Consider the following 26730-nt stretch of genomic DNA (forward strand, 5'->3'; position numbering starts at 1 on the left):
GAAGAAATTTTTTAAAAGCATACTCTTAAATAGACTAAAATAATTCTAGAAAAAAAGGACATATGTGTAATTATGAAAGACTAAAAGTTCAGAAAAAAATAATATTGGATTAGAATGACTTTCCAGAAACCAATATAACACCTAGAGAAAGCATCCTGGCATGAAGGAACATGAGAGCACAGAGGAGGTGAGAAGACCAAAGTTCTGGTCCTACTCTGGACAAATAAGTCACTCAACCTAAGCAGACCTCAATTTCATTGGCTATAAAATTAAGAAAAGGGAAAAAAATCTCTCACAGGTTCAGAAGTCTGATATGAGAAAAAATGATAAATGGATATAACGATGTAGTACAAATGATTTGTTAAAAAATACCTAATCAAGATGCTTCCACGTTTAAAATCCTTCCCATTTCTCTGAAAATAAAACTTGACTTCTTATTGCAGCCAACAAGACTGTCTGGCACACACCCTGCCCCTGTGTGCCGTGTCCCCTGCTTCTCCCTCTCCTGACAACTAGGCTCCTTTTTTCCCAAGAATATGCCCAAGAAGTTCTTTCCCACTGTTGGAGCATGTGCACTTAGCGTTGCCTTCGTTTCAAGAACTCTTGACGCTTTTCCACAGATACCCTGTGCTCTTTCAGGTTCCAGTTCAAACACCACCCCTTGAGAAACCATTCAGTGCCCTGCCTACTTAGCAACCTTCACATCGACCTGGCACCTGCCCCGTGATCACATTCATTTCCCTTTATGTGTACGTACTTATTTTACTTACCTCTGCCCTATTCATTAGCATTCCAACCACCCAGAACAGAACCTATTTCTGAGCACTTCAGTAAGTTAACCACTAAAAATTTACTGAAAAATCAATGACCATGAGAACCCGGTATTAATAAATATAATGACCGTAGTGCTTATCCATTGCTTGTTTTCCTAACAACGAAGTTACAAGCAAGGCATGACTGCTGCTGCTGCTGCTGCTAAGTCGCTTCAGTCGTGTCCGATTCTGTGTGACCTCATAGATGGCAGCCCACCAGGCTCCCCCGTCCCTGGGATTCTCCAGGGAAGAACACTGGAGTCGGCTGCCATTTCCTTCTCCAATGCATGAAAGTGAAAAGTGAAAGTAAAGTCGATGAGTCGTGTCCGACTTTTAGTGACCCCATGGACTGCAGCCTACCAGGCTCCTCCATCCATGGGATTTTCCAGGCAAGAGTACTGGAGTGGGGTGCCATTGCCTTCTCCGAAGGCATGACTAGTTACTTGTAACTGATGCTCAGGGAGGTTGTAGCATTAAGGACACCCAGCTACTATTTAAATGGCACAGATGGGATTTGAATCCGGGTTTACTGACTTCAACCAAATTACTATTCCATGCTGCCTCACTGACACCTCCTATCACAACTGATGCATCTCTCCTTTAAAATCTATTATCATTTTTGACATCACTTTATTCATCACGTTTTGCAATATTAATTTGGGCAGATTATTTTCACTCCTGCAAAATTTAGTGACTATGTCCTCTGAATCTCAATCACTGTCTAACATTCTACTTAGCAAACATTTTCAGCTGAAAAAAATAATTGCAAGTAGAGTTATAAGTCAGGAGCATTATTACCTCTTTTACCAGAGCAGTGTGTTTACTAAGTTTTTTCCACACATTAACTCCCCTGTAGAAAGCAACAGGAAGAAACTTATTGGTCCTAGTCTGAACTTTTAATGAGGCAAAATTTAGTGTTCTGAAAAATTGTTATTATCCTGTGGATATTTATGTTCTTCTAGAACAACCGATTAAATGTGTGGCATAAAGAAACAGACTTGTTTCAGTTAAACTTATTTTTTCTTTTCATTTTTATTTTTTACATGTTGGTAATAATTACACAACTTTTCTATGAGTAATAGGCCTGTTTCAGAGTGTGCTTTGTAAGACTATTTTTATCAACTATTTTGTCAACAGAGTGTTCAAGCCACTGACGTAAAACATCTCCTCTTGGCTAATAACCCACTCTGACCATGTAATTTAAATAACTTTACTGCCCTAAACAAAGAGTAATCCTTGTGACTAGGATTTACCAGCCACTTTCTGACAGTTCCACAGCACCTAGTAATAGTTTTGTGTTTTCCTTCCCAACAACCACTTTGCAATTTATACACGAATACTCCAGTCATCCTACACTGATAACCTTCATTACACAGGCACTCCCCCAAATAATCTCTTTTCCTTTGCTTTAACATACTTTCTAAATACTCCTTATAGAAAAATTAAGTGTAAGGAATTAAATTACAACCTTATAACACTTGTTATTCAATGGTATTAACACACTTTAAATAATCCTGTTAGAAGGGATACTTTTGAAAAGATTTATAATGTTCATCTATATAATTTAAGTGTTTATATAAGGATGATAAAATAATACTTATTTTAGGATTATGTTTCAGGATAGGTACATGATATTTGGAAATACCCTAGTATATCACTACTCTGAGCATTTGGCAATCACTCTTCCTACAATTCAGGGAAATTGAAAAACAGAATACTGTTAATTACAATATTTAAAAATCTTTAATCCATTTACATCCATTCTTTACACCCTTTTAAAAAGAGTGAGTTAGCAATGGCACAGAGTTTCTCTTCTGCACTGGCTGAAAAGCCTTCACCCAGAACTAGAAGGCAAAGATCGTTAAAAACAAGTTCTTTGGGTTTTAAAATACTCAGAATCCTCCACATATACACCACTATCTTTTGAGTCCAACAGAGACAAACATCATTTATTTGTAGGTTCTCATTCTAATTCTGTAATTAGGTAATTAATCTGACATCAATTGTCTTACATTCTATAATGCCTGAATATTTAGGGTTTATATTTCAAAGAAATAAATTTGAAAACAAAATACATGTATGAGTACTGCTCACTCCCCAGAAGTATTAAAGAAATGCTTTAAGCACAAAATGGTTTGTTAGCAAATAGATACGGTCTTAAACTTTTTATACCTTTGAAAGCATATTTTTTTAATTTGACTTTGGATTAGCATAATGTGGCATCGTTATATTTTGAAGATTTCTAAGAAAAAGACTAAATGACCATAAAGTTCATTTTCACATTCAAAACAGTGTGATTATGTAATTCTCTGAGAAAAGATATATCACTGTATCACTGATGACATAATTAAACTGAAACAGTAATAGAAAAATGACATGCTAGTTTCCTAAACTGAATATTTCATGTAGATGCCTTATTCTTAAGAGCTTGGTGGTTTATTTACTGAGTTAATGTCAGTTAAGTTATCTAAAGAAAAGAGAAATAAGTTTTACTCAAATTTGAAATATAGTTCATGAAATCTGGCTGTCAGATTATAGCTTATTTTTAATACCTAGCTTAAGATTTCTATAAAATACATGGATAAAGGCTAAAATACTAAGGCCTTTAATGAAGAGTTGTTTGCGTCTCAGCCATCAGAATTGATGGCCTTCCTGGGAAACTAGTTTGATTTACTTGACTTCTTTTGCTTTAACACTTAAAGGAGGAAACATAAGAAGCCCCTTCACTTGTTTCAACTGGACAAATGAGGAAATGTGCAATTTATTTTATGGTAAGAAGTCTAGGGCTTCCCTGGTGGCTCAGCAGTAAAGAATCCACCTGCAATGTAGGAGATGCAGAGATGCAAGCTTGATCCCTGGGTTGGGAAGATCCCTTGGAAAAGGATATGGCAACTCACTCCAGTATTCTTGCCTGGAAAATACCATGGACAGGAGCCTGGCGGGCTACAGTCCGTGAAGTCTCAATGAGTTGGACATGACCTAGTGACTGAACAACAAAGGTCTAGGACTATTTGTACTGTGGTCCAGTCACTTACTTCTTAATCTCTATGTTTCAAAACCTCTTGATATTCACAATGATACCAGTTTAGATACCTGCTTCATGAGCTCTTGATGATTAAGGAGCTCAGTCATCCAAAGCTATAACTTGCAAACACCCAGGAGATGGTCCAAGCCTCACGTGCAGGATGTACAAATACCCATATTTAATATTCATGTGATTCCAGATCTACCAGCATCTGACCTTCTTTCTCTTGGGCTGGGAACAAGTGGTTCAGCACAGAAGAGTGCAGAAAGGCGCCAGAAGAGACTGTTAGTTTCCTCGACCTTGGTCTATGCCCCACCCACAAGGAAAATCAATTCCTTCTAAAAAAATAGCAAAAGTTGGATGACTTCATATATCCTTTCATGTAATTTCTCATTAACAGAGGTACTGCTAGAGTACCTCTAGCATCAAACACATGGAAAATGAAAAGTCAAATAAGATATTATCAACATTTTTTGCAGTGATAGGCCACAGATAAGTCACCAATTATACATAGAACCAGTTATAAATCAAACTTATTTTACTTTAAACAGTCCTGTATATGTATTACTAATATATATATATACACACAGACATATTTATTCAATTATAGATCTGTTCAGTCAGATATATAATTAAATTCTTAAGAGAATCAAGTTAATAACAAGTATATTTGATTTATATTTATGCGCATAAACATATATATGTGCAAATCCACACACATAATATGTTTGAGAAAATCAGACTATGAGCAATTAATAAGGGAAATCATAAGGCACTTTTGACCAAGTCAAAACATAGTGTTTATTACAAGAATTACACAGATATTTCATATTCCTGTCAAACGGTATAGCAAGTACACATTTGCATGTAAGAGCATGTCATATGCATGATACCTTTTCATGGACTTTCTGGCCAGGTTCCATCCCTTCAAGATGTTCAGATTCTGTGGACCCCTCACTTGATACCATTTTTCTTTGTATATGAACATTTTGTTCACGCAAGGCCACAATCTGCAAAATAAAACCATCGTGCCTTTAAAATCTAAAATACCAACATGAAGTATACAAAAATTGAGCTTACTTGAATGTGGTTAAGAACTAGTGAACACAAACAAATAACCATAAAATAACCGTTAAATTGTACTCATTATTTCATAAATATTTCTAAAATTTAGATTAGCATTTTAAAAAATATTATAATATTTATGCATTGTAAAATTTACTTAAAATATTTTCTAGTTGGAAAATGTATCTATCAAGTTTGAAATGTTTCTAAAGTGGTAGGATCCATGAGTTTTTAACTCTGAAATTACTTCTTAGTTTATGAAATGCAATAAAATTTGTTTTAGTCTGAATCCTTAAAGTATAAAAAAAAATAAGACTGAATACTGAAGACCAATTATGAGCACATTCATCTTCCCTAAGAGACAGTACATCTGCAGCTTTAAAACAAGCAAATAAGTAAGCTGGACTTAATTTTGTACCACTACCATAAGCACTTAGAGTTAAATTGGTCTCACTGTCATTATTTTAACAGTCATTATCTTAGTAGATCTAGTCCAAATATAGTTAATTTACAAAAAGAATTCTCAGAAGGCAATTAATTCTTGTAAAACCTTAGCTCAGTTTGATACACATGATACTTTGAACTAAGAAACAGATTCTCAGATAGTTGCAGTTTAAGTGATCTTAATGTACAGAGTGGAAGATCATGTTCTAGCATTTTAAAATGGTGTTTTAAAATATATTTGCTATTTATGCATATTATTTCAAAAGTACTTTACATTATATCAATACCACAAATTAGTCATTTCTTAGCAAGTTTTATTATAATGTCAACTCAGATATTGAGTCAGTATTGGTTCTAGAGGAAATTAATGTCCATAGTATTCAGTACACGATAAATATGGAATCATATTAAACTTATATGTTGAAATTATAAGATGAACATGTCACATAGACAAATAATTATCCAATAAACAAAATACATCAAGAGACTGGTCATTTGTCCTACTGTCTGCCTCTGCTGTTTATATGCCAGCAGTGTATTCTTGAGAAAAAGTGATTGTGCATATGACCTCCAGCAGTTCAACACATTTCTTAAGGGCATATCAACATAATGAAGAACAACTCTGAAAAGGTGCATCTCTCTTGCAGTACTGTGATCACCAAATAATTGGTTCCCTAAAAATACCATTCTTGCCCACCTACAACCTATCCTCCACAAAGCAGCCAGAGTCATCTTCTAAATTTAAGCTATATTGTGTCTCTCTTTAGCTTTCCAAACAACCTCTCTATTTTTCCCTATTTAGCATAATTTTAAACTTCTTGACCTTCAGGATCCTTTTGATTACAATGGCTTCCTTTCAGTCCCTCAAGTAGACTGGACTCTTTCTCACTCAGAACTGAGGGACTTGCTCATCTTTCCATCTGAAGCATTCTTCCCCAGCTCAGAGTACACCTGACACAATCATATTTCAAAACTCAGCAGAAAAACATGCTCCTCCGGGAAAGTGTACCTAACCATTATATGTTTTATAATATATCTGTGTTTATTTCAGTGTGCCTCTTACTCATTAAAATCTAATATTTTATTCCTTTATTTACTTACTCACTTTGCTTGTTTATTTAGCTAGCAGAAGTCCTAATGACATCTCATGGGAAAATAATTTTCAAAGGAATACCTTATTGAAAACAACATTTTCAAATGAAGCAGCACATCACATTAGTATGTGCAGGGATTCAATATAAATGTTGAATTAAAAAATGAATGGGTATGGAAAACCAAAGAATATAGATCTAACTTATTCAGAAATAACCATAGATAAAGATTTAGAGTGCTTGAGAATCTTCAGGGACATTCCTCTCATGTTGGCATAGAAATGAATTACATCAAAGGAAAAACAGGAGTGAAATAGTCTCTGAATATACCATTTTTATATTACATTCTTAACATCTTGTCTCTTGCAGAAAGCAATAATACTATAGTACTAACAGTACATAATAAAACTTTATTATGAATTTTAAAAATTAAAGAATTGTATATTGAAATCTCACTAAGACAACATCCAGCACCAGTGTTAGTTGCTCAGTCATGTCCAACTCTTTGCAACTCAATGGACTATAGACCACCAAGTTCCTCTGTCCATGGAATTCTCCAAGAAAGAATACTGGAGTGGGTAGCATTCCCTTGTCCAGGGATCGAACTAGAGTCTCCTGCATTGCAGGCAGATTATTTATCATCTAAGCTACCAGGGAATCCCAGATAACATTCATGACTTAACAAATAATGTTAAGGCAAAGGTAACAACTAATTTAAAAATTCTTTGCATTTTCTTCCATTATTTAATTTACTCAGAAGTGAAGAGAGACCTTTTAAATAAATTTCTCACTTTACAGAATAACTTACATTTGTATAGTAATTCAGATAAATATCAAATATACCCTAGTGCCTAAAATAAAGTGGTCATCTGTAAAGATTTACTGAAATGACTCAGTGAAAGGATTAATTAATAACCTTAACTAAAGAAGTCAAAATGTCAAATTCATATAGAAAACTTACGCCAATATGGTTGTGCCACTATGTTAAAAATTGCAAACTTCCAGTTTTTCATAACATATACCCATGATAATTCCAAGAAAGACAAACTTTTCAGCCATTAATGTGCAAACTCTGCTTTTTCTAAAATCATTCTCACAAATTAGATTTCTGAAACTGGAGAACTGATGCAAAATCCTCTATATTCTCTATCATTCTAATATGGTTATATTCTGTTCTATTTTTGCCCAACAACAAATTATCCTAAGTAGTTCTGAAAGCAAAGCTCCAGCCTCTGATTTAATTGTAGGTGTTAATAAGCTTGATTCTTCCTTTCACACTGGGGAAAGTGAGAGGTTCTCTCCTGTGAATACTGCTTTGGGGGTAGGGCTCGCTCTTCTGTGTGTGTTCAAAGGGGCAGAGAAGGTCACCTAGAAATCTGTAGCTGAAGGTAGCACAGGCCTCCTTAGGAAATTCTCCCGGCTGACTTCACAAACGAATGCAGAAGGTGGCTTGGGAAGTAGTTCACAAATAACAAGTGGAATGAAAGCGACTGATTCTCTGGCTGTACTGACAGTGGATGCTCTTGAAGGGAGGGTGCAAGTGACTTGCCTGGAATACCAAAGAGGGACTGAATCCCTCATTGCTAAACTGCTAACCCTACTGCAAATAGGGTGGTGTGGTGGGCAAGAGGAGTCATTTCTGGGGAGTCTCTGTAGCTTACTCAGTTGCTATGTAACTGCAAGAATGTACTGGGAACCCACCATGTTAAACTATTTTCATCTGCAAGTTAGGTCTTAAGACCCACATTTAGCAAGTGATTAAATTGAGACAAAGAGAACTTAATGAGAACTAAGGAATCAAATAAAAGTCCTTATCTTTAGGTTTTCTACTCTATCACATTGTCTTGCATGGCTTTGCATTTGGGCTCTGATAAGTCAGAGGAAGTTAACAGTGGGTGAGGGTGGGTAGGAAGCATTTCTTTTCCAAGTACTGTTGTCTGCCCACCCTGGGCTTCCCTGTACTTCATTGAAGTTATGGACCCCTCCCTGAAGAGAGGCACCTGTAGGCAGAACTCTGCACGCATTTTTACGCATATCAATCCACTGAAGGCCCATGACACTCTGGTCAAGAGTCTTTCCACAATCCTTTTAACTGATAAACCATGATTTGTCAAGTGTTTGTTGACATTTGTTTTTAAATGCCCGGAATTCATTCATATTTCTCTTGGTGAAGACATCTTACATTTTCACTGAGGAATTTTCCTTCTCAGCTCTCATCCTGGACTTCCCAGGTGGTGCTAGAGGTAAAGAACCTGCCTATTGATACAGAAGATGTAAGAGATGCTGATTTGATGCCTGGGTTGAGAAGATCCCCTGAAGGAGGGCCTGGCAACCCACTCCAGTATTCTTGCCTGGAGAATACCATGGACAGAGGTATCTGGTAGGCTACAGTTCATAGGGCCACAAAGAGTTGGACTTGACTGAAGCAACTTAGCATGCACTTTAATCCTAGAGACACTAGGCAGCCAGAGCCCATGGAAGATGGGTGAGCACATGGTCTAAGTCAGCAGCTTCCTTGAGAGAAGCTTCTTGCAGAACTATAGGGTAAGAGCCTCTTTCTAGTATGGAAAGTAGGCTAGTGGGATATAATCAGAGTACTGTTTACCATCAGTTCCTCCTCATAGAGAAGCAGGTAGAAATGATGGAGCCCTGATGAATGACTTCTACTGCTGGTTTTAGCCATTCTTATATCAATTCTATCCCTGACATCTCCATAAAATGAGCCCCAAATTTTGTCTTTGTGCTTAAACTTTGTATTGATTTTCTCTCAATTGCAACTAAAAGTGTCCTTGGAAATATAACAGGGAACATGGAAAGCAACACAACACACTCAATATCTACATGGGGATTTGGAAAAATGACTAAGAGTTTATGAGAGAGACAGTAGGAGACAACTTTTCAGTGGTCAGCAGAGCATGAGCTCTTTGTGTTCCGAGTACTGCAGGCTGTTTAATATTCCGGTGGGAAACATATCTGGAAGAAGATAAAAGAATGACAGGTGACTCAGGAAGCTAAAGTATTTCAACTAAAACTCAGGCATCTGTGTGATTGTTTCTCTTCAGCTTATTGGTTTGCCTTGACCCTTCTTTGGGTTTCTTGATAGCTTATTAAGCTTCTGACAGCCTGACTCTGCTTCTAGGCACTCCCAAACCCATTATATTTCCAAGGCAACTTTCCAAGTTTTTTTTTTTTTTTCTTTTAACCTTTGCCTCTGTCAGGTTGCTTCTGGCCCTTATCAATCTCTGATAAGCTCTGATCTCACACAGTGGACTACGGCTGGTCTTGGTGGCCTGTCTTCCAGTCAGGAAAATTCCCCATTCCCCATTCCTTTATTTCTATCAGACTATTTCAAGGATCCTAGTATGCTTTACAACAGATTCTCTTCTATCTTCTTTCTTTGAAAAACAGTTTTCCTTGATGGTCTGGAGACATTCACACACTTCACAAATATTCGTTGATATTTCACTGATGATGTATCAGGTGTTAGGGAAATTATTAGGGGGAAAAGGCAGAAATACTTTTAATTCATTCTTGTTGGCTGAGAGAAACTGTAAACAAAAATAAGTGGAATACATTTTTAAATGGTGATAATTGTAAAGGGAAAATTAAAGCAAGTGAAGTGAAGTCGCTCAGTTGTGTCTGAGTCTTTGTGACCCCATGGATTGTAGCCCATCAGGCTCCTCGGTCCATGGGATTCTCCAGGCATGAATACTAGAGTGGGTTGCCGTTTCCTTCTCCAGAGGCTCTTCCTGACCCAGGGATCAAACCTGGGTCTCCCGCATTGTAGGCAGACATTTTACTGTCTGAGCCACCAGGGAAGCCCAATTAAAGCAAGGGAGGGATACAATTAGGAACTAGGTGCTTTCTGAGTATAAATCTGAATGAGACAGAGGAAGCAATGTGGATACCTGGGAGAAAACTTTTCAGGCAGAGGGTTCAGAAAATGAAAATCATTATTGAAAACAAAAGTCTGAGATTCATAAAAATGTTTTAGTGAGTTCTTCATATGATGTAAGATGTCTTCAAAAGATAGCTGAAAGTCGACATCTTGAAAACTGATTCCTTCAAAAGATCACTGAAAATTGATGTCTTGGAAACTTCAGGTGTCAAGAAGTGCACAGAAACATGTGATTCTTAAGAGAAAGGTGATTTGGAAGAAAATAATACAGTGTAGTTTGTATCTCTATATTCTCACATTTTGGGATTTCTCAAGTGTTGGAACTATATTAATTCATCCATTGAACAAATGTTCATTGATCATTGTTCTAAGCATGAGACACCACTGGGAGAAAAGCCCTTCCCTCAAGAAGCTTACATTCTAGCAAAGGAAAGGAACATTAAGACAGCAGCAACAAACACCAACAATCTAATGAACTCTTAAAATGTGCCAAAATCTGGGCTTAACACATTATATAAATGTACTTCTTTACATCATCTTTTCATCTAGACTATCTTTTCTTTCCAAGTTCAAGATTTCTTGAAAGCAGACCCTCCCTAAGATGAATAATTGCACACAAGTAGTTTATTTGGGAGGTGATTCCCAGAAGCATAGCATTCTTAAATATTCCTAAAAGGCCTAGGAGGAATCCTGGCCCTTCTAGTTGTTACTGGTTTCTGACTCTATTTTTTTTTTTTTCATTTTTAATTTACTTTTAATTGGGGGAAAATGTTGTCTGACTTTGTAAAAGTTTCTTAACCTTAAGGTCATGCTCCTCTGCTATAAAATGAGGGATAATAATACCTATGTTTTAGTGTGTTTGTAAAGTTCTTAGTCAAATATGATGTACATTAAGTGTTTATTATGTCAATATTCATAATGTAATAATGAGGATCACCTTTATCTTCTTATTCATACTTCATGTTCTAGCTGATGAAGAATTTGCAGTCACACATACTCAGAATGCCACCTTGGCCGTATGCTTTTATATTCATTTGGAATGCTCACACATAGAGATCCTAAAACTCTTGTAAATTCCTCAGTGATAACAGTACTCATTCAGAGCATCTTTTCTTCTAATGGGGGATTCTGGGTGGGCTCCTGGATGGAGGCTCATCACCAGAAGGATCAAGTCATTATTACAAGCTTGGAACTTTTAGCTCCACCCACCATTCTCCAGACAGGGAACAGGGAAATGAATCAGTGATTAATTACTCATTCAATAAATGATTGATCATACCTATGTAATGGAGCTTTCATAAAATTCCCAAAAGTACATGGATTGGGGAACTTCCAGGTTGGTGCACATATCCACATACTGGAAAGTGATACATCCCAACCCCACAGGGACAGAAGGCCGTGAACTCAGGACCCTCCCAGACCTTATTCATTATGTATCCTTCCATCTGGTTGTTAATCTGTATCCTTTATTACTATGTTGTTCAGTTGCTAAGTCATGTCTGACTCTTTGCACCTCCATGGACTGCAGCACTCCAGGCTCTCCCATACTTGACTAACTCCCAGAGTTTGCTCAAATTCATGTCCACCGAATCAGTGATGCTATCTAACCATCTCATCCTCTGCTGCCCACTTCTCCTTTTACCTTCAATCTTTCCCAGCATTTAGGTCTTTTCCAATGAGCTGGTTCTTTGCATCAGGTGGCCATAAATGTAGGTAAATGTTTCCCTGAGTTCCATGAGCTGCTCCAACAAATTAATCGAACCCAAGGAGGGGTTAGTGGGAGTCTCTGATTTGTACCCAATTAGCCAGAAGCACAAATGACAAATTGGACTTGCAAGTGGCATCTGAAGGAGGCTGGGCGTGCTCTAGTGGAACTGAGCCCTTGACCTGTAGGATCTGATGCTACCTCCAGTGTCAGAACTGTTGGCAGTGTCAGAACTGAGTTAAACTCTAGGACATCCTGCTGGTGTTGCAGTGAATTGCTTGGTAGGGGAAGTGTTGCTGTCAGAAGTGTTGGTAAGTATGATAGTAGTGTGAGAGTAAAGGAGAATCAGAGGAGGAAGAAGAGAGTTTTTCTTACATACCTTTTCTCCTTAACTGCCTCTCATCATCTTTTATGACTTAGCTATTATAGTCAACAAGAGAGTATAAAATGCAGTACTTGGATGCAATCTCAAAAATGACAGAATGATCTCTGTTCGTTTCCAAGGAAAACCATTCAATATCACGGTAATCCAAGCCTATGCCCTGACCAGTAATGCTGAAGAAGCTGAAGTTAAATGGTTCTGTGAAGACCTACAAGACCTTCTAGAACTAACACCCAAAAAAGATGTCCTTTTCATTATAGGGGACTGGAATGCAAAGGTAGGAAGTCAAGAAACACCTGGAGTAACAGGAAAATTTGGCCTTGGAGTACAGAATGAAGCAGGGCAAAGGCTAATAGAGTTTTGCCAAGAGAACGCACTGGTCATAGCAAACACCCTCTTCCAACAACACAAGAGAAGACTCTACACATGGACATCACCAGATGGTCAGCACCAAAATCAGACTGATTATATTCTTTGCAGCCAAAGACGGAGAAGCTCTATACAGTCATCAAAAATAAGACCGGTAGCTGACTGTGGCTCAAATCATGAACTCCTTACTGCCAAATTGAGACTTAAATTGAAGACAGTAGGGAAAACCCCTAGATCATTAGGCATGACCTAAATCAAATCCCTTATGATTATACAGTGGAAGTGAGAAATAGATTTAAGGGATTAGATCAGATAGACAGAGTGCCTGAAGAACTATGGATGGAGGTTCGTGACACTGTACAGGAGACAGGGATCAAGACCATCCCCAAGAAAAAGAAACGCAAAAAAGCAAAATGGCTGTCTGAGGAGGCCTTACAAATAGCTGTGAAAAGAAGACAAGCTAAAGGCAAAGGAGAAAAGGAAAGATATACCCATTTGAATGAAGATTTCCAAAGAATACCAAGGAGAGATAGGCAAGCCTTCCTCGCTGATCAATGCAAAAAATAAAGGAAAACAATAGAATGGGAAAGACTAGAGATCTCTTCAAGAAAATTAGAGATACCAAGGGAACTTTTCAAGGTCAGAAATGGTATGAACCTAACAGAAGCATAAGATATTAAGAAGAGGTGGCAAGAATACATAGAAGAACTGTACAAAACAGAACTTCACGACCCAGATAATCACAATGGTGTGATCACTCACCTAAAGCCAGACATTCTGGAATGTGAAGTCCAGTGGGCCTTAGGAAGCTTCACTATGAACAAAGCTACTGGAGGTGATGGAATTGCAGTCGAGCAATTTTAAATCCTGAAAGGTGATGTTGTGAAAGTGCTGCACTCCATATGCCAGCAAATTTGGAAAACTCAGCAGTGGCCACAGGTTTAGAAAAGGTCAGTTTTCATTCAAATACCAAAGAAAGGCATTCTGAAAGGCAAAGAATGCTCAAACTACTGAACAACTGCACTCATCTCAAATGCTAGCAAAGTAATGCTCAAAATTCTCCATGCCAGGCTTCAACCGTACTAGAACCATGAACTTCCAGATGTTCAAGCTGGAGTTAGAAAAGGCAGAGTAACCAGAGATCAAATTGCCAACATCTGTTGGATCATTGAAAAAGCAAGAGAGTTCCAGAAAAATATTTACTTCTGCTTTATTGACTATGCCAAAGCCTTTGACTATGTGGATCACAACAAACTGTGGAAAATTCTTCAAGAGGTGAGAATATCAGACCACGTGACCTGCCTTCTGAGAAATCTGCAGGTGAGGAAGCAACAGTTAGAATTGCATATGGAACAACACACTGGTTCCAAATCAGGATAGGAGTATGTCAAGGCTGTACAATCTCACCCTTCTTATTTAACTTATATGCAGAGTACATCATGCAAAATGCTGGGCTGGATAAAGCACAAGCTGGAATCAAGATTGCTGGGAGAAACATCAATAACTTCAGATATTCAAGGAACCTCAGTTCAAAGGGAGAGTATCTTATGAGTCCTAGGTTTAAGGCAGATGACACCACCCTTATGGCAGAAAGCAAAGAAGAACTAAAGAGCCTCTTAATGAAAGTGAAAGAGGAGAGTGAAAAAGTTGGCTTAAAGTTCAACATTCAGAAAACTAAGAGCATGGCATTTGGTTCCATCACTTCATGGCAAACAGATGGGGAAACAATGGAAATAGTGACAGACTTTATTTTTGGGGCTCCAAAATCACTGCAGATGATGACTGCAGCCATGAAATTAAAAGACGCTTGCTTCTTGGAAGAAAAGTTATGACAAACCTAGACAGCATATTAAAAAGCATAGATATTACTTTGCCAACAAAAGCCCATCTAATCAAGGCTATGGTTTTTCCAGTAGTCATGTATGGATATGAGAGTTGGACTATAAAGTAAACTGAGCACCAAAGAATTGATCCTTTTGAACTGTGGTGTTGAAGAAGACTCTTGAGAGTCCTTTTGATTGCTAGGAGATCCAACCAGTCTATTCTAAAGGAAATCAGTCCTGAATATTCATTGGAAGGACTGATGCTGAAGCTGAAACCCCAATACTTTGGCTACTTGCTGTGAAGAGCTGTCATTTGAAAAGGCCCTGATGCTGGGAAAGATTGAAGGTGAGAGAAGAAAGGGATGACAGAGGATGAGATGGTTGGATGGCATCACCAACTCTATGGACATGAGTTTGGGTAACCTCTGGGAGTTGTTTAATGGATAGGGAGGCCTGGCATGCTGCAGTCCATGGGGTCGCAAAGAGTCAGACACAACTGAACTGAGGTGACTGAACTATTATGTCACTCACTTTGGGATGGGTGGCACCCCAGTGATTTAAGTTACAAAATTCCTTAGCATTCTCCAGTAACTCATATCATACAAATTATCACTCTTCAGCATGACTGACTGGCTGTTTTTTCTGTGACTGCCCATTTTGACACTGAGTTTCTTGAAATCAGAAACTATATCTGATTGATTATTCCCAGTTCTTAGTAACTTGTTGACAAGTAGAGAGCACTCTAGAAATATTTATGGAATGTTGAATGACAGCAGACTGTATGAATGGAAAAGACCTATGGGGAGTTGGAAAAATACTCAAGAATGTATATATGGAGAAGAAAATTAGTTATCCACATTAAAGACCACATGAACTTGAAGTCTTTCCTAATGTTCATATTACATGATTCAAGGTTAAAAAAGGCACCCCGGGTGTGGAATAGCTCACTGGGTAAATAAAGAAAGAAAAGAACAAGAAATATTGCCATAGTCTTGTAGAGTATTCACAAGTCTCGGTGTGAGGAGGCAGACAAAGTAGACAGCACAGGCAACTGCACAGGAAGGTCAGAATAGGATCTCGGAAGGGCAGCTTAAGGAACGTCTATAAGAAATAGTACATAAATACAAAGTAATAGGAAATGTCATTGTGTCTTAAAACATTAAAAAACATTCACAATTGTAACCTAGGTAATGTGATTCAGGTGCACTGAAGCAGCACTGTGCTTAAATGCTTTAGATTTAGAAGAGATTTACATTAGATGCAATGTGTAATTCCAAGGGTATCTAGGAATTTATTCGTGCCAAAAATTCTTAAACTGGACACAGAAAAGCAATGTAAATTAACTGTCACTTTCCCCCTTTTCCCTCATATTTTTGAAAATGTTAATGCACAGGATGTTTCTCTGAGGTTGAATGAGGAAGGAAGAAAATAAGAAATAGGAGTTTAGAAATTAAATTTCTAATTAAGAACAGCTAACAATAATACAGTTGCTGAATGTTGAAAATTAATCATATGCCACATATCCCTGGTGGCTCAGAAGGTAAAGCATCTGCCTGCAGTGCGGGAGACCTGGGTTTGATCCCTGGGTTGGGAAGATCCCCTGGAGAGGGAAATGGCAACCCACTCCAGTACTCTTGCCTGGAAAATCCCATGGATGGAGGAGCCTGGTAGGTTATAGTCATGGGGTTGCAAAGAGTTGGACATGACTGAGCAACTTCACTTTCACTTTTCCTATGCAAAGCAATTCATATACTCTTACATTATTTCATTTAATCTTCCCAGTAACCTTATATATTTGGTACTATTTTTATTTTACAAATTAGGAAATTAACATAAGGGGAATAAGTAATATATTCAAAGTCTGTAGAAAAGGATATGATAGAGACAGGTTTTCAATCCAGGTATGATACCTTTCAAAGGGATGGTTTTTAAGTATTATGTTATAATGCCTTTTGAAAAGTAATGAAGTCATTCACTGTATACACAATCCAAATATTTATCTAGGTCATGACTACAGTTCTGTGGTCTGATGGTAGGGGAATTTACCTGCCCTGATTTGGCAAACAATTTAGACACAAAATATGTCTTCAATTATTTTTTTGGAATAAAAATCATGCTGTTTACATTATTTATCACTTTTATTTATAACTCTTCTGTGGCACAGGTATGTCATTTTATGTTGAAAACTTTCCAAACTTTTTAAATAAATCATGTCTACCATCCTCATGCTAATTCTCTAGAGATTTTCATTCTGATGCTTTTAAATTCATATTCGCCTTTACCTATTCAACAACAACTTCCAGACAGTGCCCACATCTAATTAGCAAGATTCTTTTCATCTATTTTTACTCCAAACTCAATTAACAATTCCAAGAGTGAGACTTAGAGAAGTCTCACTACACCAACACATAATTTGGCTTCTGCACAAATAACTTATTCTAATTTAGTTGAATTCTCTGCTTAGATTATACTGATGTTGCAACAACAAAAAACAAAGACAGGAAACTAGTAGAGCATAGGGATTCATAATTTACATTTAAGCAACTCTCCAGACACAACAGTTTGGATTTGTGTTGTTATCTATTAATTGGGAAACCAAAAAGATTGAGACACTTATTCCAAAGAGAACTAAGGACACTAAGCCAATAGCAATTTCACTTTCCAACTCTGGCTTTTGGACATGAGATTTAAAAGCATCACTGAAGCATATCAAAACCAGTGTAAAGTAACTTTATGTAGTTCAATGCAGTTTCGATCAGTTCATATGCAATATTCATTTTCAATGTTTGTCCGTGAGAATGGATAGACTAAAAACCTATATAACAGTACTGGTCCATTGAATGATCAAATTGCTTTGAGATGAGACTCAGAGGTTTACATTGTGAGGATTCATCTCTTGTCAAGTTCAAAAAAATAGTTAATAACTTAATGAGTGAATCCATTTTTTCTAATGAATGACTGAATAGCTTGGAAGGGGGAAGTATAGTTTAAGTTGGTGGTTGCTTAGAATTTTTACCACTGCTCTATCTCTGTTCAGTCAACAAATGTTTATTGAATGAATGAGAACACACTGCACTTTTTTTTTTTTAATTCCTCCATTTTGACTGACGAACCTCCCCAATTCCCATTAGATGAATTGACTAGGAACTATAATTTCGGTCAGTTCTGTCCGACTCTTCATTACCTCATGGACTATACAGTCCATGGAATTCTCTAGGCCAGAATACTGGACTGGGTAGCCTTTCCCTTCTCCATTAATTTATATGCACATCACCTTAAATTTCTGGTGATCTTTTGATGAAAAATATAGTATACAAACAGTACATGAATTTTGACTGCTTCCAAATTTTATATCTGAACTGATTTGGCTTATCTCTAAAAACAAGGATACTCTCTCTGACCGTGGAATCTAAGCTTATTTAGTTCTTAATGATGAAAAAATTCTTTTAAAAATAATATTAAACATTTTAAGACTGATTCTTAAAATAACAGGCCTGGAAAACTATTATTTTTAGTTTTAAGTTTAAGACAACAGTAGCAATAGCAAAAACTTCAGATGTTTGCTTAGATAGATTTGCTTTTATGGTGGATGATTATAATCTCTATCTCCAACATTAACTATAGCATTCAAAAAAGCTATGTTTTTAATATAGTGATTGATATATAATTCTAATATAAATTCAACTCCCTATCAAATGAATCTCTATTCTATTCATCTAATCGGTATTTGAGTCATTACATTTTTTGGATACTTGGTTACTCTTTATTTTTATTTATTTCCACTACTCAAATTGTTGTCTGATATTTAAAATGACAATAAAATCAAATGCCAGCATTTTCATTAGAAGCATATAAATGGCTTCAGAAAATATAAACCACTTAAATTGGACAGAATTAGTGGATATTGTTAAGGCACTATAAAGCTATTGTAGTAGATTAGCAGCTAAGAATGGGAAAAGATAAAAGAATAGGAATAAAAATGACTGAGGAAACTGCTAGTGTGATAAAGTACAAGAATTAGTCCAGAGAACAAAAGCAAAAATTAAGTCCTAAAAGAGTTTTCTAAAAGTGTCAGTAAATAGGAAAACACACATTGGAAAAAAATATTTTTCACTGAAAGCAGGCAAGCCTCCTTTGAAAATATAAATAAGCAAATAAATAAATGAGGACAGGTGGAAAATATTCACGGAAATACATGAAAGACACTGAGAAGTGCACCACCACACGTAAGAGGCAAAATTTGGTGTTGAGTGCTGAGAATGTTGGCAGCCACTTAGCTGAAGGTTTTGAATGTCATGGAAAAAATGTATTACAATCTCTATCACCCAGGAAGATGCCATTGCTTACAACTTTCCCTGCCCAAAGAGGACAGCAGAATTCTATTTAAAGATAAACTGGTTTTTGTTTAATTAGAAAAGGAGACCAGTAAGTTGAGGTAGCTTTAATGCCAGGGTAAGAATGGCACCCTACTCCAGTACTCTTGCCTGGAAAATCCCATGGACAGAGGAGCCTGGTAGGCCGCAGTCCATGAGGTCGCTAAGAGTCGGACATGACTGAGCGACTTCACTTTCACTTTTCACTTTCATGCATTGGAGAAGGAAATGGCAACCCACTCCAGTGTTCTTGCCTGGAGAATCCCAGGGACGGGGGAGCCTGGTGGGCTGCCGTCTATGGGGTCGCACAGAGTCAGACACAACTGAAGCAACTTAGCAGCAGTAGCAGCAGCAACCTATAGAAGTAAACCAAAATTTAAGCCTGTAATGCCTCAAGGTTGCGAAATCGAAAATGCTTAGGATAACCAACCATGGACAGCCAACCAGGCTTTATTTTTTAAGCTGTCATCAATTGAATACTGCAATTTCTCTTCTTTGTTTCTGCACTGTATCTGAAGTTCTCCCTTGGCTCCTGTGGTGGAGCACTCCTGATCATGCATTCCTGGTTTGACATTGCTTGATTTGAGTTGATTTTTTTCCAAATAAACTCTTACAAATTTTTGATTTGCCTCAGTTTATCTTTCAACTCTTGGGTCACAATGAAAAAAAGCAAATAGGACTTACTAAAGGTGTTGATTATGATAAAGTATTCATACTTCTTGACAGAGAACAAGGCTTCCTTCTTCATACTCGCCACAATCACTTCCCCTAAGGACCATTATTCTGTAACGTCAGAAGTATCAAAAATGCTAATTTGGTTTGGGCTTCAGCCAAAAGCAGAGGAATGACTGAAGTAATTATCCTTCCTCCTCCAAAGAAATAAAAAAGAGGGCAAAATAAGGAGACCAAGTTATGCTGAGAAAGAAGGTCACAGGAACCTGAATAGTCCAATGATTCCCTGCTGCTGCTGCTGCTGCTGCGTCGCTTCAGTCGTGTCCAACTCTGTGCGACCCCATAGACGGCAGCCCACCAGGCTCCCCCGTCCCTGGGATTCTCCAGGCAAGAACACTGGAGTGAGTCCAATGACTCCCTACATGATGTATTTATGCAGTGGCAAGTATACTCTGAGACTTATGAATCTCTGTCTTCAAAATCCTCAATATATTTTATGAATTATGCTGACATGAATAAAAGCTTCTTTAGTTATTTCATGTATATTAAGCAGTATTAAAATTCATCAAGCAAATACTGATTATTAAATTAATCAAGGTAAGTCTACATAATATTAATCACATCTCTGTCATCTGTTTATTCAAGTGCAGCCCATCCGCTGTTAGGAAATTTGGGGTGTTTTAGAATGAACATTATGTTTTAGTAATCCAAACATGCTGTATTTCCATCAACAAATATTTGAAAAGACTGCATTAAAATTCATCCCTGCGATCTGAGTACTAACCAGGCTTGGAATCTGCTTCAGAGATCAGACAAAATATTAGGACCTTCTGGCGTTTGGGGGTAGAGGGGAATGGGAGGTTGTTGCTTGATAGGTATGAAGTTTCAGTTATGCAAGATGAATCCTTTCTAGAGATGCACTGCACTACATGGGGCTAGAGTCAACGCTATGATACTGTGCACTTTAAAATATGTTAGGTGTTGGAATAACTTCCTAGGTCCAACATGAAGCCACATCAGCACACCAGAACTTGGGTAACTTTTGTGTCCTTGTAAATGCTTTGCTCGACCAGAAAAGCAGCATGTCTGGTCAGCCAATGCCAAATGCCAAGCCAACCCTGGGCCTTTTCACTCCTATCAAGGTGACAAATGCCGCCCCAGTCAATCAGATGTTTTCTATTATTTGTTCTTTACTCTTTATCTTATAAAACCTTCTTGCCTTCCATCTCATTTTGCAGTTCTCTGAAAAGAGACTATTTCATGGGGTGTTATATAAAGCTGGTCTGTATCAGCTTAATTGTTTCCTTCAAAATTTTTTTAATGGAGGATAGATCTCATCTAAGTGTCCTTATGACAAAAGCAAAAATAAAAACAAAACAAAACCAAAAAAAGAACCAAGGGGAATTTTTGGAGGTTGATATATAAGTTGAGTACCTTGATTGTGGTGATGCTATCATGAGTGTATGCGTATGTCCAAACTCATCAAGATGCATACTTTAAAGTGTACTTTTTATATATCAGCTATACCTCAATAATGCTTAAAAAATCAAAATGGCCAACAGGCATATGAAAAAAATAGAATAAATCTCTTTGGAGATGGACTATACTATCCTTTCAGTACCATGAGAAATGACCTTTTCACTTTTTTCAGCCAGGCAGGGCTAACACTGTAAGAACACAGTTGATTTTTTTCCCTTCAATCAGGGCAGAAGTGACAAAATTATAGGCTATGTCTTGCAACAATTGCTTTTAGCTCTGTTATGCTAAGGGAAAGAGTCTTGAGGCAAATAAAAGTATTTCAAGGTGCTTGAAAGTACTTGAAAAACTGTAGAAGGCAGAAACCATATCCATTAGTATTTCTTGCGTATAAAAAAGCAAGCCAGGGTAATAAAAAGGATTCATCCATTTAGTTCCTTCCTTGGACATCACAAAGGAAGTATACTAAACCCACTATTCTTAACAATCCCTTTTAAAACAATCCATTTAATTGGGTTCTAACAGTAATAATCTTGTGTTATATTCATTTGCATGCATTCTAATATTGTATTTATATGACTTTAAATTGTGTACATATTATAAAATGTCAAAATGGGAATTGTCCAGAACTTATGTAGTCTTTATACCTTTTGTTAATGGATGAAGAAAGTGATATTTACAGAGAGTAAACCATAAACCACGTCCCACACTCGATAACTGCCAGCTGGTCAGTCCTACTGTGGACACACTCCACCTCTACAGATCTCAATTCAATCGTCTTATTAAGAGGTCCAACAGTATCATGGCTGAAAAGATCAATGTCAACATCAATAGCAATTAAGATTTACTGAAAAATACTATTGTGCCCAGCACAGTTTTAAGCACTCTATGTGTCACCCACAAATTGGCGCTTGCCATTGGCACTTGCAGTCTGCAAGGTATGAGCTCCAGAAGGTGTTGGCTTCAACATCTCCTGAAAAGAGTTCAGGGTGGGGATCAGGAGTGAGGCACTGAAAAAAAAAACTGGCAGAACTGGTCTTCAGATGGTTAGATATTTTCCGGAGAAGATTTTATGAGCCCAATTCTCACATTTCCTCATATCTAGAAAAGCACTAAAATCCTTCATGACTAGCAATAACCTTCTGCAAAACATAAGTGCTGGATTGCATGGACTCCCCCTTCACAAAAATCACCTGTTTTCTGACTTTCCCCTTGACTCTTTGGAGCTGTTTCTCAGAGCTACCTGAAATGCTGTCTCCCAAACTATAGACTTCATTTTGCCCCAAATAAAACTTAACTCACAACTCTCACATTCTGCATTAATTTTCAGTCAAAAATGTATTAACTCATTTAAACCTCTTGACAACCTGATGAGCAATATTCTATTAGAATTGAGGTATTGGGCTTCCCAGGCAGTGCTAGTGGTAAAGAATCCTCCTGCTAATGCAGGAGATATAAGAGATGCAGGTGGGCATGGCGACACACTCCAGTATTCTTGCCTGGAGAATCCTATGGACAGAGGAGCCTGGCCAGCTATAGTCTGTATGGTCGCAAAGAGTTGGACACGACTGAAACGATTTAGCATGCATGCAATTGAGGGAAACAGGTTATAAGGAAATTGCCTGTAGTCAAGAGCTAGCAAAGAACAGAACTATTCAGGGGGAAAGTAAATTCCCCCGGTGGAGATTACAGCTCCTGTTTAGAGTGTGCTCAGGCCTTTCTTGTCATTGGCCAGGGCAGAATATATGCACAGCACTCAGCTGAATAATCTATATAGAAGGACGGTTGTGTACACCACTTGCTACTTTCTCTCCACTTGCCAATACTAACTTCTAACGGCTCTTTACTACTCACTTTTCATAGAACAGTTCATATTTTTGTCTCTTCTTTATTGTGATATATATCTCACTGTGTTGCAATCTGCAGTTTATAGGTTTTATGTCCTATATTTATGTTATGTTTAGATCAGGATTCTTAGCAGTTCAACATCATCGTCATGCTTCTTTAACCATTTTTCTAGATTCTACATATACAGCTTAGTATATGATATCTGAACTCTACTTAATGCACTGTGGTATCCTAAATGGGAGGGAAATGCAAAACGAAGGGGATGTATGTATATGTATGGCTGATTCATTTTGCCGTCCAGTAGAAGCTAACACAACGTTGTGAATAAAAATGAATTAATAAAAAATAAATAACTCACTGCAAAACAAATAAATGAATTAAATGCAGATCCCATTTTAATGAATCTGCATTTTTTAATATTCTTTCAGTGGGTTTTATTATTTTAATATTAATATAAAATTAACAAAATTAATATTTTAATATTCTAACAGGGGTGACTGTTATACACCCCTTTGTTTGAGGACCAATGCATATGAGGTCTTCGGGTACAGAGGGTTTCTTTCCTGTCTATTACTGTATGGCGGGCAGAGGCAGCAGCCCAGTGAAAGATCTCTGAAGGCTGTGACAGTAAGCCTCAGGACATGACCTGAGGGATCATGTATTGTGGGGGGCCAACTACAGCCTTCAGGCTGCCTATTTTTGTCAGGCCCGCAAGCTAAAAATGGTTTTCACATATTTGAATGGCTAAAAAGTATCAAAAGAAGGATAATACTTTGTGATACATGAAAATAAAAAGAAATTAAATTTCTACTATCCATAAATACATTTTTATTGGAACAGGGCCAAGCTTATTTATTTACATAATTGTCTGATTGCTTTTTCTCTGTAATGATAAAGAAGTTGTGATAAAGAGCTTCCAGCCCATAAAACCTAAAATATTTACAACCTGGTCCTTAAAGAGAAGTCTGCTAATCCTTGGTGTAGCAGCTCATGTCCATCTCTTTCTTTAAAAACTATTCAAGTGGACTTAGGGAAGATCAGAATTATAACTCTACTTCCTGATTTTTAGACTTATGCTTTCTATTCACTTTCACACATTATTTCTAATTTCATTTAAATCAGTAGAAACACAGAATAAATTATCCCTGAAAAGGAATTATTTGATGAAGTAGATTTTTTTCCCACATACTCTTTGCTAACTTGTGTCTAAATAGGAATATTTTAGATGACATTGGTTAACATTACAAATGTAAGAACTGAGAGAATGTATAAAAAAACTAAAAATAAGTGTAGATTATATTTGCAGTGCTTTCTATTCACAGCTCTGTGTAATTTGCTTTACAGAATCTTTCTCTACCTAAACTTAATTTTAGGTTTATACATTTCTAACATAAGCTCTTTGAGAGCAGGCAGTTAGTTACTTCTTACTTAGTCAGTGGTATGTCCTCAAGACACAAAACAGTACTTGATAGCTGTCCAGTAGATTCTGCAGAGCACTTATTAAGATCATGAACTGTGAAGCAGAATTCTGGTTCTACCACTTTCTCACAATATGACCTTATTTACCTTCTCTGTGACTTTCTCCTTTTCTATTAAGTGATAATATTTGTAAAAGCCACATAGTTTTTTAATTGGCAGACTGAGTCAATTAGACAGACCTATGTCTGTCTGCTATAGTTTTTCTCTACTATATCCCTATAGTTCTTAAATCAGAATTAAACTATATAATTTTTAAATGCAGATAGTCAGGCTTCATGCTAACCGTGAATCAGAATTTCTAGATGTGGTTGTATTTTTCAAAGCTCTACAGGTGAAGCTGGTGTTCAGTCAAGATCGAAAACTAGTGCCCCAGGGTGGACAACCTTTCTATTCTTCCTTTGTATGACAGGCTTCTCTGTGTTAGAAAGAATATTTTTAAAAAGATATCAGTAGCTTTCTCTTTTTCTAATATTGAAATAGTAACTTATTTTCCTCACTTAGTCACTTTTGTTTTTGATACAACAAAAATATCAGCAAGGGTGCAAACCCATCCAATTCCTTGGATAGAAAATAGCTATTCCTTTGGGAATCAGTGGGAATTAATCACTACCTTACAAAACGTTTTAAAAGGCAGAGATGTGAAGAAATGAATAGACTCAAAGAAAGAACAGATGCTCAAATGTTTACTAGCTTTGTATTTCAGGTGAGTTACTTTATGCTTTAGAACCATGTCTTCTGCATCTTTAAAACTGTGACACCACATTTTGCCTTATACAGTGATGAGGCATTAGCAGGATCTCAATAACTTCTCACTGTTAATAGCAGCAATTATCTCATAATCTGGAGTTCCATAAAGGTGAGGAGGGTAAATCAGTGAAATTTCCTGGAAGTGCGTTAAAACGCAGCACTGAAGTGCTTGACCCCGTCCACCGCCCCAAATAGTAGGCTCCCCTAAAATATTTCTGACACTATAACTGTACTGAAATTTCATCTTAAGAAAATTATATTTTCTTTCTCCTACTCCTTTCCAGGCTTTTCTCCCTCCCTCTCTCTCTTTTTCTCTCTCTCTCTGTCCCTCTCAGTTTCTTGTTAATTGGTTTTATAAAACTTTCTCAACACATATTCTGATTCTACTTACAGGGTTTTTTCTCCCTCCTTATCTCCCAATCTCAGTATTTTCTGAGTAGAAAATAACATATTGGCTTTATGAGCGTGTTATTAAATAAGGAGATATTATCAACAATAATCATTCATTTAAAAAATCTTCAGTTAGGATAGAGACAGTTAAGATGATCTCTAGCTGTGTAGTGAAGAATTTGGCTCTGCCTGAAGAGAGGTCAGGCCTCTGCCTATAGCTTTTGGAGGTAATCTGCATCAAACTTGATAGGAATGTCTTCATTTAGAATGAGGTCTAATTATCTAATTACAGAGGATCATAGGATGTGGTTGGTCACACTTAATAGTTTTATTTCAGGACTTATAATGTCAGAAAGACCAACCATATGGTTTAGGAGGGCTTGTGTCTTGACCTAAAGGCTGAGATCAACCACATGGACAATCAAACTATCAGTTATGTTTACGTAATAAGTAAAATAAAACTCAATAAAAACTCTGGAGAGTCAAAGCTTGAGTGAATTTCCCAGCTTGGAGAATTATCTCACGTCAGTTCCAGGAGGGTAATATATCCTGGGGACAATGGAAATTCAGCATTTGAAACCCTCCCAGACTCTGCCCTATAGATTTCTTTCCTTGGTTAATTTTGAGCTGTATCATTTCCCTGTAATAAGCCATAATGGTAAATGTAATAGCATCCAGTGAGTTCTGTGAGTCTTTCTAGTGTATCCCATAAACTTGGAGTTGGTGTCAAAAGTGAGGCCAGTCTTATGAATGACTGTGTCCCTGGAATTTGAAGTTTGGCTAAATGCTGGTAATGGTGTTAACGGATTGAAGACTTATGTGCCCCCCCCCCCCAAATCCATATCTTGAATCCAAACCCCCAATGTGATGGTTGTAGGAGGTGTAGCCTCTGGGAGATGATTAAGCCATGAGGGTGGAGTCCACATTAGTGGGATTTAGTGCCCTTATGAAGGACACTCTAGAGGTCTCTCTCATTCATTCTGCGCACCATTGATGAACCAGGAAGCAAATTCTTATCAGACACCACATTTACCAGGTCTTGATCTTTGATTAGGTAGCATGGACAACTGTGAGAAGTAAGCGGTGGTTTAAGCCACCCAGCCTATGGTAGTTTGTTTTAGCATCCCTAAA

General features: G+C 37.2%; 1 protein-coding gene across 14 annotated transcripts in view; it reads right to left on the bottom strand.

Moving 5' to 3' along the window:
• The window catches only part of PPFIA2 (PTPRF interacting protein alpha 2), a 502235-nt gene that overhangs the window by 147339 nt on the left and 328166 nt on the right, over positions 1-26730 (bottom strand). For all 14 annotated transcript variants that reach the window (XR_009494446.1, XM_059886832.1, XM_059886831.1 and 11 more), the window contains one exon: positions 4731-4847. Coding sequence is in view for 13 of the 14 variants with exons in the window: in XM_059886832.1 (XP_059742815.1) it covers positions 4731-4847 (117 nt within the window). In the remaining variant the exon portion in view is untranslated. The remainder of the gene's footprint in view (positions 1-4730; positions 4848-26730) is intronic.

Source organism: Bos taurus, chromosome 5 (genome assembly GCF_002263795.3).
Source record: "Bos taurus isolate L1 Dominette 01449 registration number 42190680 breed Hereford chromosome 5, ARS-UCD2.0, whole genome shotgun sequence".
NCBI classification, from domain to species: domain Eukaryota; kingdom Metazoa; phylum Chordata; class Mammalia; order Artiodactyla; family Bovidae; genus Bos; species Bos taurus.